At 40.8% G+C, this 23,760-nt stretch overlaps 1 protein-coding gene across 3 annotated transcripts in view; it reads right to left on the bottom strand.

The window, feature by feature from the left end:
• Positions 1 to 2,531: 2,531 nt before the first annotated feature.
• The window catches only part of LOC140483626 (RNA-binding protein 5-like), a 52,298-nt gene continuing 31,069 nt past the window's right edge, over positions 2,532 to 23,760 (bottom strand). For all 3 annotated transcript variants that reach the window (XM_072581917.1, XM_072581919.1, XM_072581918.1), the window contains exons 18-25: positions 22,076 to 22,243; positions 21,582 to 21,728; positions 19,030 to 19,116; positions 13,918 to 14,109; positions 13,327 to 13,401; positions 6,680 to 6,777; positions 3,966 to 4,095; positions 2,532 to 2,986 (exon numbers count right to left, since the gene is read on the bottom strand). In XM_072581917.1, coding sequence (XP_072438018.1) covers positions 2,861 to 2,986; positions 3,966 to 4,095; positions 6,680 to 6,777; positions 13,327 to 13,401; positions 13,918 to 14,109; positions 19,030 to 19,116; positions 21,582 to 21,728; positions 22,076 to 22,243 — 1,023 coding nt within the window. In that variant the 3' untranslated portion in view covers positions 2,532 to 2,860. The remainder of the gene's footprint in view (positions 2,987 to 3,965; positions 4,096 to 6,679; positions 6,778 to 13,326; positions 13,402 to 13,917; positions 14,110 to 19,029; positions 19,117 to 21,581; positions 21,729 to 22,075; positions 22,244 to 23,760) is intronic.

The raw sequence follows: 23,760 nt of genomic DNA, 5'->3' as shown, positions 1-23,760 counted from the left end.
ATGAAGACTCAACGCATGCGCATTACCGGTGACGGTTCAACACATGCGCACTTTCGACCTGGGCGTAAAGCCCGCCTCAGGCGTATTTTCAGCGACGGTTCTGGACACTCGCAATCTCGACCAAGGCGTGGAGACCGCTCAAGCGGTCACGATACTGCACATGCGCGTTGAGACTGCTGAACGTATTGCCGGTGACGGGTCATATGCGCATTTTCGACGAGGTCGTGGAGACGGGTCGGGCGTGATGCCAGCAACGGTTTGGCACATGCGCGCTTTCCGCTGAAATGCGGAGCAGCCACAGGCGTGGAGAGCTCAAGCTGTCACTGCAGCCCCTGCACAGAGGACCCGCAAGATCATCCGCCCAGGCCCTACCGACCATTCCAAAACTCATCTGAGGGCTGTTCGGCAAAATGCCACTGTTATTTGGTTAGGTGACCACCCCATAGACATTCATCACAGCAGCAGATGCAACTCACTTTCAAACTCTTGTAACGCACAATTGTTTAAATTTTCTCTCTGTCTTCAGGGTCGATGTCATTTATCCAAGATTGCCCAATAAGTGGTTCAGCCCCAATGGCCATACTGGTTTGTTCGATTCAGACCATCTGACAGCAGCTCTCTCTCTCTCTCTCACACACACGATTTTTTGGCCAAATTGTTGGAGAATATTTTCGGTTTTCTCTCCATCCCCCGCCTATGCAGCAGTTTCATGGTCTTGAGAAATACTCGTGGTGATCTAATTCTGGCCTCTTGCGTAGCCCTAATTCCCCTATAAATCAGTGACTGGGCTCTCAGTTACCTCGGCATTGGCACTCTCACCTGCATCACCAACCTTCTGATAATTTGATCTTTTATCTCATGTTGCTCAGTGTCACTATTTTCAAATGCTCATACGTCCACGTTAAACATTACATTAAAAGCAAAATAAAAACAAGCTGTAATGATATTTACATTTAGATGACCATGTGTCATCCACACATCCTTACCAAATGACAAGGGCAAATGTAAAGCTTGAAATTTGCAATTATGTCTAATGGCAAGTTTTAAGAAGATTTGTAGGTCAGGTTGAGGGCCTAGGTGTAGGTTTGTTCAACGAGCAATAAACATACAGATTGTGTTAATTATCTGAAGTGGATAAACTTTATTAAATTCTGCCATTTTAGAGAATCAAGATATGAATTGTTTCCATTTATAAAAAGGAAGGGATCAGCAAAACAAAGCAGGAAAACTTTTTTTTTACAGAAAGCCAATAACCTAGTGGTATTAATGCAGGACTGTGAATCCAGACACTAAAATAGGTTCCGGGGACGCAGGTATGAACCCTGCCATAGCAGATTACCAAATGTTTACTGGATTCAAATTCCACAAAGAGTTTATCAACAATCAATGGGCATTACGAATGTTAATCATCAGAAAAACCTATCTGGTTCACTAATATCCTTTTATAGAAAGAAACTGCCATCCTTACTGGTCTGGACTACATGTGACTCCAGAACCAAAGCAAAGCAATGCGGTTGACTCTTCCCTCTGGAATGGGCAACAAATGCTGGCCTAACACATGTGAATGAATATAAAAGACTGCATAAAGTTGTTTGTCTCCACATATCCTTCAGTATACAGCTATATGGAGAAACATAAATGGCTGCATTTTCTGACAACTTAAATTATCACCAGTTAAAAAAATAAAGCTTTCTTAGACATTCAATGCATTCATTAGGATAGGTAAACCTGCTGCAATAGCGGCATGGACATCAGCTGTGCATGTCATTTTAGACTCCAAAATGAAAACATATTTGTTGCATCTCCAGCCCATATTTAGTTTCCATATCACCATTAACTAATATGCTGTGGTTCGTTTAATGATAACTTTAAAATCTTATACCTGTATTGTATTACATGACATGTAGATTATCAGGTTTACCCTTCAACATCACAAATGGTTTTAATGGTTCTGTCCTCAAAACATTGTTCCTGATGAAAGGAATTCTCAAATAAGAAATCTTTGCAACATTAAGTAGTTCTAGTTAATTGTTTCTTAGTCATTCATGTAGCAATGCATTTGTCCTTTATTAATAATAAACCTATTATTTGTAGGTCCTGAAATTTTAAAATTTATATTCAGAAGTTAGAGGAAGGGACCTTTACAAATATAGGACTTGGCATAAAAACAACACCTCACCATCCTTTAAAACTAAAGCATCATTTGAAGAGTGGTCACTGCGAACGAATTGTGGCAAAGCTGCACACACCAAACTTCCAGAATGAAAGAAATTAAATGACAAGGTCATGTTTTAGGTGTTGATTGAAGGATAATTGTTGGCCAATAAGTTTGGAAATCTGGATACATTTTACAAATAAATGTCATGGTCAAAAGTCCAGACTCAAAAGTAATAACATAACAACTCCTGAAACAGTATTCAGGATTAATTGCACAGATTGAAAAGTCTCAAATAATAGAAACACATTCTATATTCACCTTAAAGACCGAAGTAGAGTAACATTTACACAAGAACTACTCCACATCTTCTCCATAAATTTTTACATTACAATTTTAATGGATTATTTATGATGCAGTTAAGAAACTGCTTATATTTTGAAAATTACAGCCTTGCAAAGTAGAAACTGACTACACAAGTGCTTGGATTCTTTTCAAAATTTATTCTGCAAAAAAAACAGTAGATACATTATTATACACTTGATGGACAATACAAAATGTACATTGTACATTTAACATAAATAAGATTTAACCAAAGCATCAAAAAATTACATTTCCTACAGACAAATTGCACTGTTTACTCAAGTAAATATCCAGTAGCAAAAATTAGGAAAAAGTATTTACATATGTACAGTCACTTTCAAATTACTCCAATTCATTAAATCTTGTAAACATAGCTTTTTTAACAGCATCTTTGTAGGAATCTGAAGTAGTCACACCATATGAACTTCCTCGTGCTCCCAAACCAGCACCTTTCATCCTTGTTTGAGCCTGAAATCAAATATCAATTGAACCGAATGCTTTAGAAATCATGCAAATTCAAAAATGTTCAAATGTTCCCCATTCCTACCAAACTAAACAAGGATAAAAGTACCAAGCAGTCAAACTGTTATGGAATTAGATCTTGGGTTCATTCAGTCATAAACAATTACTTAAGTAGAACTACAGCCTCTCATGACTCACCAGTTACAAAGGTAGAATATTTCCATATTGAAAGGTTGACAGCTAATAATTCCGCACTATATATTTGACTATATTTTGACTATCATTAATGCAACACCACAAAATGTTTAAATAAACTTCCATTATTGTACTTTGCAGATTCCACCCTCATTGTGAACCTAATTGAATTGGTACAGGTCTGCCAGTTTCACAATTACACTGAACAAATACATCTGAATTATTTATAGATATTTTGAAAAAATTGCTGAATTTTATCATCCTACTCCCACCCCAGCTCAAATCTTGGAAGACTGTGTTTGAAAGACAAGTTCAAAACATCTTGGGGCAGATTGTTAGCCCATTTGTCTCAAAATACTGCTTTAATTAGCAGCCATGCAGAATACCATAGAAATCCAACCAAAAATATTGTCTATGTAAATATAGTTAGTCTCCACCAAACCACTAAATAAGTGGATCCATTTTATTAAACAGCATATTCTGTGGCCCAATTTACTAAGATGCAGGAGAAATCATATGTAGATACCAGTACATCGGCTATGATCAGAAATAAGTGGGCTTAATATCCCAAGTTCAATGCCTTACTATCACATGCTGGCCGTGACCACCAAATGCAGAGTGAAAATTAACTTGGCAGACTTCAATTTCTCAAAATTGTGAATGTATTACTCAAGAACAAAACATTTATTGATATCAAGGCATTAACTTTGTGAATCAAACAAACACTGATATTAAATGGTAATTCCATCAAATGACCATAATTGAAAAAATAGAAAACAAAGTACCATACCTGTATAGGTGCTGTAATACCTTGCTGATTTCGACCCAGCCCCGAGCCTTCTTTCCAACCCATTGCCTGAAGCATTCTGCTCCCAATGTTGTCACTGTTAATACCATTTTTTGTTGGCTGTTCAAAATCACTGTTGCAATGAAAACATATTTTGGTTTCTGATCTTCATAAGCACAGAACTCAATACTGCCAGAAAATGCGTTCAATTGAAAATGTTTGTTATGTAACAGGATTTCCACTCCAATATTCTTTAACCCATTTCAAGAAAGGTTATTTAATATAGAAGCAATTCACCACAATACCTGCTAAATCCTTCAAGTGCTGAGAATTCTGAAATAATAATAATCTTTACAATAACCTAGTCTGGTGTGGTGTCAACCCAATACTAGTCATATAAAAATAAGATTCTTTGAAATAATCTAATTGAAAAAAGGTGACTTCAGTGAAACAAATAAATCCTCAGCAGGGTGTGACAGGCTGGATGTTCTTTGGTTGGTATGTCTAGTCTAAGGGATAGTCTCAGAATAAGGGATAAGACATTTACAACTGAAAAGGAGAGTGGTGAGTTGTATAATTCTCTACCCTAGAGAGCCATAGAACCTCAATTATTGAGCAAATTCACAAGAGAACTGGGGAGCTTTCTGATTAACAATAGCACCAAGAGATAGGAGGCAATGCGGGAAAGGGCATTAAGGTGGATGATCAGGCATATCTAATTGAAAGAAGCTGGACTGATAGAATTAAACCATTTAGCCTATTTTCCAAGAATACAAGAAAGAATAAGCCACAAGCTTGCTCTGGCATTTGCTAAACTCCATGATTGATTCCCAATCTGATCACTAGTTTCTCACTTAATCTCCAAATCTTCTTACAATTCAAAAACATGGATTGCTGTTTTGAATAAACCCAGTGAGCATGCACAACTCCTGGATAGATAATTCAATGATTCACATTCGGTTCCAAGCGGAAACATTTTTAAACTCAGTGCTCATGACTCATTTCTTAAACTGAGACCATACTCCCTAGTTCTTGGCTCTAAAACCAGAAGAACATAAGCCAAACACAACCTTGTTAAAAGGAACAGCTTGAGAGAGACAAGAACCAAACATTTTCAAAAAAAGCTGAAAGGTGGCAATGGATAAATTGGAAGCATTGGTTTCATATTTATTAATACTACTACAGTTATCAAGCTTCTCCTGTTACAGGTATTTAATCAATGAGTTCAATATTAAAGAACTTTACCTAAATCTAATGAATTTTGGAAAATTAAATCAAATGTATAAATTCTCACTAGCTTCTTCTAAGACCTTAAGATGAAATTCATCAGGATCCAGGGACTGAATAACTCACTTAACTTTGGTAACTTAAAAAATAAATCAACATTTCTGGTTTTTATATTTTTGACTAACTTTCTCTTTACTCTTTATAATTACTAAAAGATTAATTTGCTGTTTTAGATAATCTGTCCAATTTTCTGACCTGTCACCTATCTTTGCACAATTGTCTGACTTTGAGTTTCATACATTGATGGTAGATCCTTCCCTTAGAAACTTATCTATAATCTTATTTATTCTGCAGGAGCAAATTACTGCATATGGTGGAACCTGTATTGAAAACACAATATGTTTGAAATCACAGTGGGTCAAGGCAGCATCCACAGAGAGAATGCGAGTCAATGTTTGTGCTTTCCAGAATATCCCCATAAATGTTTGGCACTGCATCCCCCTACTGACCTGTCCCTTTACCGAAATTGCCAGTTAACCTTTGCCAGCTTTGCTTTCATGCCATTAGAAATTACTTGTTTTCCTTCAAGGAAGGTTCCCTTCTAGGTGCTGCCCTAAATTAAATCTGAGGTTTAGGCCTGTTCATTTGTGAAATAAAGCATACTTCTGATGAATTAATAATTTTAGCATTAGAGGGTTAAAATGATCCAGTTACTCAAATTAGACAACTGAAAGAAAACAATGCGTTTGCTCAAAAAGTCATTATTTTCTAATTCTAACTAAGGTAACTAACGAGGGACATGGATAAGGTGATATGCCATGATGGGGAGTCTAAAACTTGAGGATATAGGTTTAAGGTGAAGGCAGAAAGATTTAAGTCATTATAGGAGCAACCTTTTCACACAGAGGGTGGTACATGTTTAGAATGAGCTGCTAGAGCAAGTGGTTGAGGCTAGTACAATTACAACATTTACAAAGGCATCTGGATGGGTATACAAATAGAAAGGGTTTGGAGAAATATAGGCCAAATGCTGACAAATGGAACCCCAGATTAAATTGAAGATATCTAGTCGGCATGGACCAGTTGAACTGAAGGATCTGTTTCCATGTTGCATAGGTCTATGACTCCAAGTTATCAAAGCATATTAACGTGGATTTCAGTTCTGATCATTTTTGCAAACCAGGTAGCAACTGCATGTTGCTTTCTATTCATTTCTTCCCACTGCATTTTTCATCACACCAAATTAAATAATTCCTTCAATTTTAATTGGCTGCCTGGTTATATATTTTTTTAAAAATTCAATTAACAAAAGAGGAATTGACATCAGCAACTTAGAAATAAAATTCCTATTCAAAAGCCTTTTCTAAAATGAAAAAGCAGAAGGAATTGGACAAAGATTAGTTCATACTCAAATCAAGTTCTAGCTTTGATCAGGATTTATTAGTCATTTAAGACAAATTAGACACCTGAAAATAATGACAAAAACTTACATGGTGGCAGCATGATTAAACCTCTTCCTCTTGGGTTCTGGAGGTTCTGGGATTCCATACTTTTCTCTTCTTTCTGCTGCTCTGTCTCGGTATTTCATCTAACCGTGGGTAGGGAAAGCAGTGCTTAAAGATCAGTTGTGGTATTAATTCATTTCAGTTAAGTCTTAAAAATAATTTGATGCAAAAAATAGTTAAAGCCCATGTGGCATTAATTTGCATTCGCTTCAAGGTGTTTCAAATTACACGTACTCAATCCAGTTATTGCAAATAACTTCTACTTGTAGACCTGCTGTCTGAACTGCTGTGCTCTTCCAGCACTACTAATCCAGAATCTGGTTTCCAGCATCTGCAGTCATTGTTTTTACCTTTAAAACAGCAAATCAGCCCAAAGCATTTGACAGAAATATTATCCAATGAGGCAGTCAGAGATACTGCAACCAACTAGTTGGAGGGGCAGGTTTTAATGAGCACCTAAATCAAGAAGAAGGTATCAAAAACAACTGCCTAACTTGTGGGCTAGGTATGATTACCAAAGGAAACTGGTAACAAGCAAGAGATCAGAATTGGATGAGTGAACAGGTAAGTGCTGTACAGTTTGAGGGGCTGCAGAGATTAGGAGGGACAACAGTATGGAGTAATTTCACAAAGTCAAGAATTTCAAATCAAAGTGGCCCTAGCCGACTTTGGTCAACAAACACACACGGGTGTAATGTGACTTTGTGTGCCTTAGGGAACAGATTGCAGATCTTGCAATTAAGAAATACAGAACTTGGAGAATGAGACACCAGGCAGTAAATCACTGGAATATGCAAAGATGCATAAGTGTAACAGCACAGAATGAGACAGGCTAAAATGAGAAAGTGGAAGTAGATCATATTGATAATAGAAGCTCAGCTCAACGTGAAACATGACAAAATGTAAAGAGGAGGTCAGGTGAATTGGCCATGCTAAATTGCCCATAGTGTTAGGTGAAGGGGTAAGTGTAGGGGAGTAGGTCTGGGTGGGTCGGTGTGGACTTGTTGGGCCGAAGGGCCTGTTTCCACACTGTATGTAATCTAATCTAATCTAAAAGTTTCAGTTCAGCCTCAGAAAATGGAAAGGGAGAATGTGGCTGGAGAATGAAATATGTCTCAGAGACCAAACTGTCAATGACTTTGGTATCACTGATAATTTGATAAGATAATATTCCTCCCACAATTGATACTAGATTACACAAAAGCAACAAATACTGGAGACAATGGAAAAGAGAGATTGCAAGGTAAGTGTTGTCAGCATACATATGAAATAGAACAGTGCAGTATAGGCCCTTCGACCCCCGATGTTGCACCGACCTGTGAAACCAAACTAACCTACGCTACTTCATTCTTGCTCATATGCCTATCCAATGACCATTTAAATGTCCTTAAAGCTGGCCAGTCGAGAGTGTGGTGCTGGAAAAGCACAGCAGGTCAGGCATCATCTGAGGAGCAGGAGAAGCAACGTTTTGGGCATAAGGAAGGTGGTGATAGGTTGGGGGGGTAAGGGGAAGAGAAAATGAGGAAACTGTTAAAGTCCACATTCATCCCGTGTGGTTGCAGGGTCCCAAGGCACAATATGAGGCGTTCTTCCTCCAGGCGTCGGGTGGTAACAGTTTAGCGATGGAGGGGGCCCAGGACCTGCATGCCCTTGACAGACCAGGAAGGGGAGTTGAAGTGTTCAACCATGGGGCAGTGGGGTTAGTAGGTGCCAGTGTCCGTTCTCTGAAATGATCCGCAAGGCAGCGTCCTGTCACCCTAATGTAGAGAAGACCACTGTACAATGGACACAATAGATGACACTGGCAGAGGTATAGGTAAATTTATGTCAAATGTGGAAGGATCCTTTGGGGCCTTGGATGGAGGCAAGGGAATTGCAGGGGAGGAATTGGGAATAAGGAATGGCATGGGAGGTATAGTCTAAGCAGCTGTGAGGGTCGGTGGGCTTATAGTAGATGTCCATGGTTAATCTGTTGCCAGTCCCGTCAGTGATTGAGGGGTCCAGGAAGAGGAGGGAGGTTTCCAAGATGGCCCAGGGGAATTGGAGGTCAGGGTGGAAGGTTTTGGTAATGAACAGTACAACCTCCTCATGGGAGCACGTGGTGGCACAGATACAGTTATTGATATAGCGGAGGGATAGGTGGGAGGTGGTGCCAGTGTAATTGCGGAAGATGGACTGTTCCACATACCCAAAAAAGAGCTGGGTCCCTTGCAGGTGCCCATGGCTACCCCTTTGACTTGGAGGAAGTGGGAGGATTGGAAGGAGAAGCTGTTGAGGGGGAGGACCAGACCAGCCAGACAGATGAGTGTGTTGGTGGAAGGGTACTGGCTGGGATGGCATGACAGGAAGAAACCGAGTGCTTGGTGGCCTTTGTTGTGGCGGATTGGTGTGTTCAGGATCTGGATGTCCACGGTGAAGATAAAGTGTTGGGGGCCAGGGGAACAAACATCTTGGTGGTGGCGACAGGCATGGGTGGTGTCCCAAACATAGGTGGGAAGTTCCTGGACTAAGGGGAACAGGACAGTGTCAAGTTATGCAGAGATCCGCTCACTGGGACAGGCGCAGGCTGAGACATTGGGTCAACCAGGAAAGTCAAGTTTGTGAATCTTTCGTAGGAGATAGAATCAGGCGGTGCAGGGTTCACAGACAATGAGGGGAGTCCACTGCTGTTGCAAGCAGTGCTTTCCACGCCCTACTACTGAGGAAAGAAACGACTTCTGACATCTGTCTTATATCTATCACCCTCAATTTAAAGCTATGTCCCCTCATGCTAGCCATCGCCATTTAGAGTCATAGAGATGTACAGCACAGAAACGGACCCTTCAGTCCAACTTGTCCAAGCTGACCGGATATCCCCACCCAATCAAGTCCCAACTGCAGGGCCCATATCCCTCCAAACCCTTCTTATTCATATACCTATCTAGATGCCTTTTAAATGTTGCAATTGTTGTAGGCTCCACCACTTCCTCTGATAACTCATTCCATACATGCACCACCCGGTCTTTATCTTTTCTCTCACCCTAAAACTATGCCCTCTAGTTCTGGACTCCCACACGCCAGGGAAAAGACCTTGTCTACTTATCCTATCCATGCCCCTCATGATTTTATAAACCTCTATTAGATCACCCCTCAGCATCCGACGCTCCAGGGAAAACAGCCCCAGACTATTCAACCTCTCCCTAAATCCTCCAACTGTGGCAACATCCTTGTAAAGCTTTGCTGAACCCTTTCAAGATTCAAAGCATCTTTCCAATAGGAAGACCAGAATTGCATGCAATACAGAGGAACCTCTATTATCCGAATATCTGATTATCCAAAAGGAGATAGAGGTCCTGGTAGAAACATTACATCAAAGATGCATTTCCAACACCGAGTCTTTTGTTTACGGCGATTAAAAGTGAACTTGGCTTACTGAAATGCTGCCGAGAACAGTCCTGTACTGATGGGAGCCCAGGCACCATCTCCAAATGCCGGACATTCAACCCACTTGCTCTCTCCTGACACTTTGCCTGGAGTTCTACACAGGAATGTATCCTAAACTCCCCTTCCAGAGATAATCTCAACATTGTCCTGTGCAGGGCAAAGTTGGAACCTATCAAAATGTGACAGTAAAACGTTGAGAGTGTGCGCATGCTATTTGGAGACACACTCTCCCAAAAGGCAGCGGCAGCAGTCTTGTTGTTGGTGTCCAGCTTGGCTGCCCTGGAAAGGGGGTGTAGTTGGGAGGGGGGGGGGGGGGGGGGGGGGGTGTGGAGGGCACGGCGGCAGGGGTTCACACATAAGTCTGCTCCCTGTTCAGGAGACTAAGCAGGAGCAGACTAACAGAAAACCAAGCCCCAACCAATCAATTCACCGAATAATCAGACATCCGAACGAAATAGTGCCCACCCGTCTCATTTGGATAATCAAGGTTCCTCTGTATTCCAAAAGTGGCCTAACCCATGTTCTGTACAGCTGCAATATAACCTCCCAACTCCTGTACTCAGTGCTCTGACCAATAAAGAAAAGCAGAACAAAAGCCATCTTTGCTTTCCTTTCTACCTGCAACTCCACTTTCAAGGAGCTATGAACCCGCACTCGAAGGTCTCTCTGTTTAGGAACACTCCCTAGGATCTTACCATGAAGTGTATAAGTTCTGCTAAGATTTGCTTTCCCAAAATGCAGCACCTTGCAGTTATCGAAATTAAGCTCCATCTGCCACTCCTCAACCCATTGGCCCATCTGACCATGATCCAGTGTTCATCTAACGTAACCTTCTTCGCTGTCCATTCCGCGTCCAAATTTGGTGTCATCTGCAAACTCACTATCTCTCTTACGCTCACATCCAAATCATTGATATAAATGACAAATAGTGGTGGACCCAGCACCGATCCTTGTGGCACTCCACTGGTCACAGGCCTCCAGTCTGAAAAACAACCCTCCTCCACCAACCTGTCTTCTACCCTTGAGCCAGTTCTGTATCCAAATGGCTAGTTCTCCCTTTATTCCATGAGATCTAACCTTGCTAAACACTCTCTCAGGGGGAACCTTGTCAAACGCCTTATTGAAGTCCATGTAGATCAAGTCCACCACTTTGCCCTCATCAATCCTCTGTTACTTCTTCAAAAACCTCAATCAAGTTTGAGAGACATGATTTTCCACGCACAAAGCCATGTCGACTATGCCTAATCAGTCCTTGCCTTTCCAAATACGTTTCTATCCTGCCTCTCAGGATTCCCTGCAACAACATGCCCACCACCGATGTCAGCCTCACTGGTCTAGATTTCCCTGGCTTGTCCTTACCACCTTAAATAGTGGCACCATGTTAGCCAACCTCCAGTCTTCCGGCACCTCACCTGTGACTATCAACAATACAAATATCTCAGCAAGGAGCCCAGCAATCACTTCCCTAGCTTCCCACAGAGTTTGAGGGAACACCTGATCAAGTCCTGGCGATTTATCCACTTATATGCATTTCAAGATATCCAGCACTTCCTCCTCTGTAATATGGACATTTTTCAAGATGTCATCACCTATTTCCTGACATTCTATATCTTCCATAACCTTCTCCACAGTAAACACTGATGCAAAATACCAGTTTCGTATCTCCCCCATCTCCTGTGGCTACACACAAAGTCCACCTTGCTGATCTTGGGGGTCTTATTCTCTCCCTAGTTACTCTTTTGTCCTTAAGTATATTGTAAAAACCCTTTGGATTCCCCTTAACTCTATTTGCCACAGATATCTCATGCCCTCTTTTTGACCTCCTGATTTCCCTCTTAAGTAGACTCCTACTGCCTTTATACTCTAAGGCTTAGAACATAGAAAAGTAGAGCACAGAACAGGCTCTTTGGCCCACGATGTTGTGCCGAGGTTTAATCCTAATGTACAATATAATAACTTAGCCTACACACCCTTCAACTCACTGCTATCCATGCACATGTCCAGCAGTCACTTAAATGTCCCCAATGACACTGCTTACACAACCACAGCTGGCAATGCATAAAGAACCTACCTCTGATGTCTCTTTTATACATTCCTCTAGATATCTTCAAACTATGACTCCTCGTACCAGTCAATCCTGCCCTGGGGAAAAGTCCCTGGCTATTGACCATTTATTCCTCTCATTATTTTGTACACCTCAATCAGGTCACCTCTCTTCCTCCTCTCCAGAGAGAAAAATCTGAGCTTATTCAACCTTTCTTCATAAGACAAGCCCTCTAGTCCAGGCAGCATCCTGGTAAACCTTCTCATCACCTTCTCCAAACCATCTGCATCCTTCCTATAGTAGGGCGACCAGAACTGAACACTTTCAAATGTGATCTCACCAGGGACTTGTAGAACTGTAGTAAAACCTCGCGGCTCTTAAACTTGATTCCCCTGTTTACAAAAGCCAAAACACCATACGCTTTCTTAACAACCCTATCCACTTGGGTGGCAACTTTGAGGGATCTATGTACTTGCACACCCAGATTCCTCTGTTCCTCCACACTGCCAAGAATCCTGTCTTTAATCATATATTCAGCATTCGCATTCGTCCTTCCAAATTGCATCACTACGCATTTATCCAGGTTGAACTCTGTCTGCCATTTCTCAGCCCAGCTCTGCATCCTGTCTATGTCATGCTGCAGCCTGCAGTAGCCCTCTATACTATCGATGACACCTCCAACCTTTGTCTCACCTGCAAATTTACTAACCCACCCCATAACCTCCTCATCCAAGTCATTTATAAAAACTACAAAGAGCCCAAGAACAGAGCCCTGCGGGACCCCACTCAACACTGACCCCCAGGCAGAATACTGTCCATCCACAACCACTCTGTCTTCTGTCAGCCAGCCAATTCTGAATCCAGATATCCAAATCTCCCTGTATCCCATACTTTGACTTTATAAATGAATGATTAATTCGATCTATCGTGTCTACACTGGACATTGCTTCCTTCTTTTTCTTAACCAAAATGCTAATTTTTTTTAAAGTCATTCAGCATTCCCAACACCTACCAGCCTTTCCTTTCACCCTAACAGGATTAAAGGAAATCTGACATGTTACTGGTTATTATCACTGAATGGTGACATGTAGAAGGAAAACAGGAGGCAGCTGTATCAATTATCAGAGCTCTTTGCTTTTGTTGCTTGAATTGCAAGAGAACGTACTTCATTTTCTGATTTTTCTAATGCCTCAAGTTCCCGGTCAGACATTCGCGACCTTCTACGAATTTCCAAATTTTGCTGTAGGTACAAAGAGAAAACATTTAATAATAGACTACAAATAAATGACAATTCGTCAAACTTAAAATAAAGCAATGTGAATTTACAGAACTTAAAGTTAACTGCAGTGTATATGCAAGAACAATGCATTTTGCCAGTGTATACAGTTTCAAGTCTATGGCTTGTTGAGTTGTAAAGCAACTTTTTTTTAAAAAACAGCCAACTTATTGTAGAATTTTGCTTTTTGTTTTCCTTCCTATAACTATCTGTTAAGAACATAGTAATTTCCTTCATTCTTTGGTCTCAGATTCATTTCCAGTGCATCTCTTTGGGTACAAGTCAGAGTGGTGCATGATTTCTCATCATAGACCAATAGACCACAGACCACGGATGAAGTAAAATTATGTTCACAGACTCAATTTCAAAGGGGAACAATTTAACTTGGAATTAATAAATGACGAAATAAAAATCGGACAACTGAAATCTTATTGCTTTACTTTTGTAGAATGCACACATCGTTAGCTTTGCTCTTATTACCCTGTGGAGGTCAGAGAGTTGCTGATGCCGAGTAAGTGCCTCTTTGTTGGGAAACTGTCTTCTGCACAGCAGACAGGCTATTTTGTTCCAATCTGTTAGCTTTTCTTCCAGTTCTTGGACCGTCTCTTGCTCCTCCTCTTCACTTTCTCCACTGTATGATGCTACAAGACCCTGTAGCGGACTGGATTTTCTCTACAAGATAGATATCAAGCTTCAGTCTGATACATGCATCTTTTAAGCCAACTGTTCCCATTTTAATTATTCAATGAACAGAGAAATGTCAAAAGATAATCAAGCACCACAAATGATACTTCAATATTAGCACAGAAGTACATCAAAAATGGAAAAGTAAAGAACAGTATAAATGTAAACTACTTTAACAGAAAAGGAAATGTAAACAACGAACTGTGCAATTTCTCAATATGGTCTTTCACCAGCAAAATTCCAGCCAGTTCACATGAAATCTTGATACAACAGAAGCAGTTTTTAAAAAAAGAATCCCTGTGTAGAAAAAGGCTCTCTGGCCCAACAAGTCCACACCAACTCTCCGAAGAGTATCCCACCCGGACCCATTCCCCTACATTTACCCCTGCATCTAACCTATGCATCCCTGAACACTATGGGCAATTTAGCACAACCAATTCACCTAACCTGCACATCTTTGAACTGTGGGAGGAAACCCATGCAGATATGGGGAGAAAGGTGGCTCTGTGGAGTTTGCACAAAGACTGGAATTGAACCCGGGTCCCTGGTACTGTGAGGCAGCAGTGCTAAGCGCTGAGCCACTGCGCTGCCAGTTCGAGATCATTGAAGATTTCCAATTACATAAATCAATTATCAAAATTTATTCTTAAGGTTTGTACACTTCATAATTTTCACAAGTTTGTGAATACTAGAAATACTCTCAAGTAATAGTCAAATTTTGACTACTTTTTAATGTTAAATTTATAGGATCTACTATTACATAGACACTATTTTGAATGGCTGAAATTAATGCCCGTCAAAATTCATATCAATCAGACTTCTGATCATGATTTCTAAACAAACACAGAAACAACAACAAATTATGGTAAAACTAGGAACAGAACACAACAGTTGGCGGACTGGAACACCTGGAGTGGAGTGGGACTACTGGCAGACTGGAATCATCTTAAAATTATGCCCCCTTGTGATTGCCACTTTCATACTAAGAAAAAGTCACTGACTATCCACTCTATCAATGCCTATCATTATATTGTACACCTCTTTCAAGTCACCTCTCATTCTTCTTCGCTCCAATGAGAAAAGCCCAAGCTGCATTAATCTTTCTTCATGAAATGTGTCCTCCAATCCAGGCAGCATCCAGATAAATCTCCTCTGCACCATCCCTAAAGCTTCCACATCTTTCCAACAATGAGGTCAGAATTGAACACTATATTCCAAGTGCAGTCTGACCACAGTTTTACAGAGCTACAGCAAAACCTTGCGGCTCTTAAAACTCAATCCCCCTGCTAATGAAAGCCAACACACCATACGCCTTGTTAACACCTCTATCAACTTGGGTGGCAACTTTAAAGGGATCTATGGACATGGACCCCAAGATCCCTTTGTTCCTCCACACTGCCAAAAATCCTGCCTTTAATCCTGTAATCTGCATTCAAATTCAACCTTCCAAAATGAATCAAATCATACTTTAAGGTTGAACTCCACCTGCCACTTATCAGCCCAGTTCTGCATCCTGTCAACGTCCCGATGCAACCTACAACAGCCCTCCACACTATCCACAACTCCTAACATTTGAGAGACAGGCAAACTTACTAATCTACCATTCCACTTCCTCATCCAAGTCATTTATAACAATCACAGTACAGGTCCTGGGACAAACCCCTGTGGAATACCACTGGTCACCAAGCTCCAGGCTGAATATTTTCCGTATTCTATCACCCTCTTGTTTTCTATGGGCCAGCCAATTCAGTGTCCAGGCAGCTAGGTTTCCCTGTATACTATGCCTCCTTACTTTCTGTATGAGCTTACCATGGGTAATCTTACCATAACAAAAAATGTGTTGCTGGAAAAGCACAGCAAGTCAGGCAGCAAAGGAACAGGTAAATCAATGTTTTGGGCATAAGCCCTTCCTTGGGCTTATGCCCGAAACGTCGATCCTCCTGTTCCTTTGATGCTACCTGACCTGCTGCGCTTTTCCAACACCACATTTTTAAGCTCTAATCTCCAGCATCCGCAGTCCTCACTTTCTCAATCTTATCAAAAGGCTTACTAAAATTCACATACACTACATCCACTGCTCCACTTTCAATGTGTTTGTTCACACTCTCAAAAGAATTCAACAACACTTGTGAGATATGACTTGTGCCTCTCAATGCCATGCTGACTACCTCTAATCAAACTATGGCTTTCCAAATTATCATATATCCTGTCTCTCAACGCTTGCCAATAATTTATCCACCCCTGACATAAGTCTGACTGGTCTGCAATTCCCAGGAATATCCCGATTCCCTATCTTGAACAAGGGAACATTTACCACCCTGGAGAAAGTGATGACTGCAGATGCTGGAGATCAGAGCTGAAAACGTGTTGCTGGAAAAGCGCAGCAAGTCAGGCAGCATCCAAGGAACAGGAGAATCGACGTTTCGGGCATAAGCCCCTTCTTCAGGAAATCATGAAGAAGGGCTTATGCCCAAAACGTCGATTCTCCTGTTCCTTGAATGCTGCCTGAGCTGCGCTTTTCCAGCAACACATTTTCAACATTTACCACCCTCCAAACATCTGGCACTACTCCAGTGGACAATGAAGACACAAAGATCATTGCCAAATCTCATTCCTCGCTCCCTGCAGTAACCTTGGGTATATCTCATCTGGCCCAGGGGACGTATCTATTCTCAAGTTTTTCAAAATTTTCAGCACATCATCCTTCTTAACATCAATGTGTTTGAGCATAATCAGCCTGATTCACACTGTTCTCACAAACCACAAGGTCCCTCTCAGTTGTAAACACTGAAGTAATTATTAAGGACCTCTCTAACCTCCTCAGATTCCATGCACAAGTTGTCTTCACTATTCCTGATTGGACCTACCCTCACTCTGGCCTCTAGTCCCTCACATAAGTGTGGAACATCTCAGAGTTTTCCTTAATCTTCCCCGCTAATGCTTTATCATGCCACCTTCGAGTTTTCTTAAGTCCATTCTTCAGTTCCTTCCTGGCTACCATGTAACCCTCTACAGAGCCCCATCTGATCCCTGCCTCAAACCTAAGCAAGCTTCCTTCTTCCATTGACTCGATGTCCCACATCCCTTGTCACTCAAGGTTCTTTCAACCTACCATCCCTTCCTTGCCTCAATGGATAAATCTGCCCAGCACCATCAGCAACTGCATCCTAAACATCCTCCACATTTGTGCATTTCAGAGAACATGCATTCCCAATTTAAGAGACTCAGTTCCTGCGTAACAGCAAGGTAATTCCACCCCCCACCCCAATTAAATACTTGCCCATACTGTCTGCTCCTATCCCTCTCCATAAGTGCAGTAAAGATCAGGAAACTGCAATCACTATCACTGAACTACGCCTCCAATGAGAGATCAAACACCTGGCAAGGTTCGCTGCCAAGCACCAAACCAAACATGGCCTTCCCTGTAGTTGGCCTATCTACGTATTGAATCAGGAACCCTTCCTGGACACCTGACAAAAACTTCTTATTTGAACTAAGGAGGTTCCAATCAATATTAGGAAGTTAAAGTCACCATTACAACAACCCTGTTACTTCTGCACCTTTCCAAAATGTGCCTCCCAATCTGCTCTCCCTTCTCTGTTGCTACTGGGGAGTCTGTAGAAATCTCCCAACAAAGTGACTGCTTCTTTCCTGTTTCTGACTTCCACCCACACTGACTCAGTAGACAAACCTTCCTCGATGAGCTCCATTTCTGCAGCTGTGATACTATTATTGATTAGCACTGGCACTCCATCTTTTACCTACTCCTGTATACAGAAGAACTTCGATTATCTGAATATCAGATTATCTTAAGGGGATCTCAAGGTCCCAATAGAAACATTAGGTCAAAGAGCTATTTCAACCCTGATCGCATCTTTTGTTTTCAGGTACAATGATTAAAAACAAACTCAGCTCACAGAAATGCTGCAGAGAACAGTCCTGGACAGTCCATGCACCGTCTCTAAATGACTGACCTCTCACTTTCCCTGGAGTTCTATATGGGGTGAAACCTAACACCCCCCCTCCCAAAAAAAAACAATCTATCCAATATTGTCCTGTACAGGGCAGAGGTGGAACCCGTCCAAAAGTGTGCACACGCTAGTTGGAGACTCCCCCCACGAAGGCAGTCTTACTGTTGATGTCCACACCAGCCGCGTGTGCGCGTGTAGGAGAGAAGGAGGAGGGCGTGGATAGGGGTGCGGGAGGGGAGAGGAGGTTGGACGGGGTTGGGGGTGGGAGCAGACAGGGTCTTGCGTGCAGTGTGCTGCTGCTTAGCCTCCTGAACGGGGAGCAGACTTCACAGAAAACTGAGCTTTAGAGGAAATCAATTAGCCAAATGATCAATTATCACAACAAAATCATGCCTGACCATCTCGTTCAGATTATCGCAGTTCCTCTGTACACGGTATTACAAGTTACACTTTGCAAATTGATAGCTGCACTCTAGTGGTTAAAAGGAAATAACACAAATAAAAGCTAAAGTATTATACACGTGGACAGAAGCAGTTTTGAAGAATGATCAGATTGGTTGCAAACCATTGACTCTCTCACCATGTTTCTCCAGCATTTATTTTTATAAAGGAAATCTCAAAAATCTTTCAAACTGATACTTCACTTCACTAACTACTATCCAGCTCAAACTCAAATTTCAGCTGGTTTCAGACACAGCCAGAGCAGTGCACGATTGTCCTTCAATACTGATGCTTCTCCATGACTATCATCACAGAAATAATGAAAATCAAAGATACTACCCTGCTTCAAAGAAATTGAGTACTTAACAGAACTAGCAACAATAGAGGGCTACGAAATATTTTAATTCAATCACGAAATGCCAGCCTGGAAAAGTGGAAGCTTGAAGATTTAGAAAGGAGAAAACAACACTGAGACTTGAAAGAAAGACATTCAAACCTTTAATGGACTTTCTTCATCATCTCGTAGGTGTTCCACTAAACCACTGAACGGTTCAAGCACCATTGGCTGACGTTCCATCATCCCCTGCAACAGACACATTAAACGTTAAGTATTGCATCTTTGAAAAATAATTAAGATAAAGTCAGTAGCTATGGACATTTTGGAACATGATGCGGCTGCATACAGAAGTTTTGAGCCTAGATGTCGCCTGGTCTGAGGGAAGGTCTTATGAGGAAAGGCTGAGACACTTGGGTCTCTCTCACTGGAGAGAAGGCAGCTAAGAGGGGATTTGATAAAGACATAGATGATGATCAGAGGATTAAATAGGGTAGACAGTGAAAGTCTTTTTCCTAGGATGATGTCATCAGCTTATATGAGGGGGCATAGCTACAAAATGAAGGGTGATAAAGATTTAAGACAGATGTCAGGGGCAGGTTCTTTACTCAGAGTGGTAAGGGTGTGGAATGCCCCGCCTCCTAATGTAATTAACAATCTTTGGATAAGCACATGTATGATGATGGGATAAGGCTTAGATTAGGTCACAGGTCGGCACAACATTGAGGGCGCTGTTCTGCGCTGTATTGTTCGATGTTCTATGTTTTTGTAGAAACTTCTATAATTACTTAGCATTGGCCGCTAGAGATTCCCAATGGACTATAAAGTAGTATACAAATTACAACACAATCAGGGTGTTCCTCCCACAGTCAGGCCATCCAAAACCTTGTACATTTAAGCTTGCATTTATGTTCCAGTATTCTAGATCTCTCACCTTGGTTCCAAAACATTGCATTCTTCATAATTTTAAAAGATCTTTATCAGATCATGTAATATCTTCTGTTATAGCAAAGACAATCAATTTTTCTTCGTATATGATCAGAATGGGCAGTTTTAGTGAATCTGTGCATCAACATCTTTTCTCTAGTACATTGTCCAAAAGATCAGAGTATTCATATGAAGATTGCATAAAGATTTTATACAATTATTATATCTTGACTTGTAAAAGAAAGTACTCCATCACCACTTTATGGTCTTACCTATGAGACCCTGCTTATGAAAACAAACTCAAAGTCCTAACATCTGAGATCCCACACCATCCAGCCTCTCCCCTAAATGAAAAATGGACCACCTCACTTTACTGTGTTGAACAACAACATTCATTTGTCTAAATCAAACACTATCAACATCTCCTTGCCGCTTCCTTTAGTACTCAGTATTAATAATGGGTCATATCTAACAATCACGAACCAGGGACCACCATCTAGATCCATATCCAAGTCATGAATGCAGTGAACAGCAGAGCTAGCCAATACAGTGGTATTGTACACTAATTTTTGACATGTTGTCCCAGTTACATATTATCCTTGTTAGCACAAAGGCTTTCTGAAAGTCAATTTGCATGTCCATTCAAATACCCCTACTGCATCCCTTAGCTTAAGAATCTAATCGGGCGATTTGGCATAACTGCTCTTTCTGAAATCAGCGTTATCTGCTGCCTCAAATTATTTCCTTCTGTTCAAACAGATAGCTTGATTTTATTTTTAAATTCCATGATTGAAGATGGCAACATTTCCCCAAACTAGCTGACGAGTAATTTCCAATAATTCAATAACCTTGAAAAGGGCTATTAGAATAGCCATTCTCCAGTACTCCATACATTAGGCGTGAGGCCTTCAGATCCGGAGACCCACTCAAACATAAGTATGACATTTGCAGAGCCATTAAGACTGCCAAGGACCAATACCGATCCAAACCAGAGACCCAGACAGACACTGGCAACTATGGAAAGGACTGAATGACATCACAGATTCTAAAGAGATAGTCCAAGATAGCAGACAATGACACAACCCTCCCAGATTGTCTCAATGCCTATGTTTGCTTTGAGCAGAATTTCAGTGGAGAGATATCACCTATTCGGATTTCCTGACAAACCTATCCCAACAGTCACTGCAACATTCGCCTGTACCTGTGGTTTTGTTTTTGCCGCTGTTTACCTATTATTTCCTTATCTATGCTGCTTAACTCTGATTTAACTGTATTGCTCACAAGACAAAGCATTTCTCTGTGCCTCGGTACACGTGACAATAAATTCAGTTCAATTAATTATTTACATTAAGACTCCAAATTATCATTTGTCACACTTCCACTATTTCTCACCAGATTTCAAGATATCCATAGATATCCTGTTAATTTGCAGACCTTTGTGTATTTATCTTACAATTTATATTCACAATATTTCTGATCCAGTTTTAAGTTTAGGATTTACCTCAAGTTTCTCTTTTGTAAACAGAAAGCAAAGTACTGAGGCTTCAGTTAACCCTCCGACTCCATTTAGTAGTTCTTTTTACAATATACACAGAAAAGTTCAGCTTTTATTTTGAGATTCCACCATCATTCACCTTATCCTTCTTCAGCTCTTTCAGTGTCCTCTTTCAGTTAATAGCAAAATACATTAGCACCCAAGTTACAGCATTGTCCAAAAAATTATCCAGGCAATCACCTGGTGCGTGGTTTAGTCTTCCATCCATTTCCAATTTGTAAATTTCACATACCCTTTTCTCAAACAAAGCAAATCCTGCATCAGCTGCTGCAGATTCTCTCCTCTCCTCTTCTTTAGATGCAATCATCTGCAAAGCACTTTTGACATTATCTTTCTGTTTATTTAGACTCTTAGCCCATCGTTCCATGTCTTTGGCGATCTACAGGTGAAAAGAAAACAAAACTCTTCATTAGTGAGCCACTTTTCTTTCCATGTGTTCAAACAGAATAATGACAGTCACTGCCCAAGTAGCATGCACCAAACTTCTTGAGTTTTAACATTTTAAGATTAGGAATTCTCCACATGAGATAAACAAAGTAAACATCATTCTGCTGATTACTCCATCTTCCAGTAACATTTCTATTGGGTCAGTCGGCCATTCAGCCCCTCAACCCATTCTGCCATTCAACAAAATTACAGCTGACCTGATTGTAAGCTCAAATTCATATTCTGACCCAATAACCTTTGAACTAGTTAATGTTCACAAGTTATCAACAAATTTCTCACCTGTTGAGCTGTCCTGCTCTTTGGTTTTTCCTTCTTTTCTTTCCCCTCTTTATTTTTAGTCCCACTGGTTGTTTTGCTTTGCTGTGCAGTTTGATCTGGGGCAGGCAAATAAGTCTGTTTCTCTCCATCCCAATACATGTACTGCTGAGTCTGTGGGTTATAATAGTACTGGAACAAAATATTTAAAAAGTGCATTACTACCCTCCAATATACAAGTGACTCAGTGTAATGTTTAACATTTAATTTTATTATTTTTTGTTTACCAACCTGCTTAAATCCAAATATGCAACCAAGGTCTGAGGCTCAAGTGTACAGACAATGCCTTTGAACTGAACACTTATCAAGTAAGTACGGGTAGTGTTACTTAATGGATTTTACAAAATAAATGATCCCAGTGATCACATGACCCTTAGTTTGTTTGTTATCTCAACATCCCCTTCCCCCAGTCTCATTCCTGTTCCAATGTATCTGACAGGGATCGTTTTTTTTGTTACAGACCAAGATTTTGACAATGTTGCATATGTCAAACAGAAGATGTCCCCTTTTAACCTTCAACAAAATAGAACATCTTTCTGAGAAAGTGAAAAACAAAACTTTGGAGATCTCAGAAACAGCACTACGATATATCCCGGACCTGGAATTTACTCTGCTTCCTGAAACAGATTTATCTGTGAACTGCATCTCAGTTAGAATTGGTGCATAACACTTGCAAGCTATCCATGAAGAAGTGTCAGAGATATTAGACATTTTTCTGTGCTGTGTGATTATCATAAGAAAGACTTGTCCATTAAATCTTATACTCCTATCCGTGCATACATGCAACAAAACAACGATGATATTCAGACTTGGGCTGGCCTGAAGTAACATTTTCACAATAATGCCGCACAAACACGAAGGTAATGACTAAAAAGAGAATCTATCTATCCTTGATGTTCAATGGCATTACCATCACTGAATCCCCACTATCAGCATCCTGGAATTACCTCCATTGACCCTAAACCAAATTGCACATACAAATATTGTGGTGAGCATCCTTGCAGTATAATGGTGATGTCCCTAACCCTAAGCCAGCAGACCCAGGCTCAAGTCCCACCTGTTCCAGAGGTGTGAAACAACATCTGACCAAGGTTGATTACAAAATATCCATAAATACATTGATTTGCTTTTGTAGCCAGTGCTTTTGAATTCAACACTGAAGAACCTGTTTTCCCTACCCACCATGAGTCAGAACGGTGCTAGAATATTCAAATTGCCTGGATGAACACAATTCAAACTACACAAAGCTTGATATGATCCATGACAAAATAGCCAATTGACTAGCATCCACCCATGGCAAACATTCACTTTCTCCAACAGTGTCGCAGAGTAGCAGCAGATATCATCTAAGACACACTGCTTACCAAGCCACCTTCAACACCACCTTCCAGATTGGAGACCTCAACCAACTAGGACAAAGTCAGGAGATGCACAGGAACTTCAGCACTTGCAAGACAGTCACCAAACTACTTACTATTCTGACTTAGACCTACATTATTTCTTTATAGACCTGGAAACCCCTTCCTCACCATCATTATGCACAGACATTAAACTACATGGACTGCAGTAATTCAAGCTGCCGACTCATCACAACCTTCTGACGAGCAACAAATGCTGATTTTACCAATAACAATCCCATTAACGTAGGG

This window comes from Chiloscyllium punctatum, chromosome 12 (genome assembly GCF_047496795.1).
Source record: "Chiloscyllium punctatum isolate Juve2018m chromosome 12, sChiPun1.3, whole genome shotgun sequence".
NCBI classification, from domain to species: Eukaryota; Metazoa; Chordata; class Chondrichthyes; order Orectolobiformes; family Hemiscylliidae; genus Chiloscyllium; species Chiloscyllium punctatum.
The sequence above is the reverse complement of the archived record's forward strand: the minus strand, read 5'-3'. Positions and strand labels throughout refer to the sequence as shown.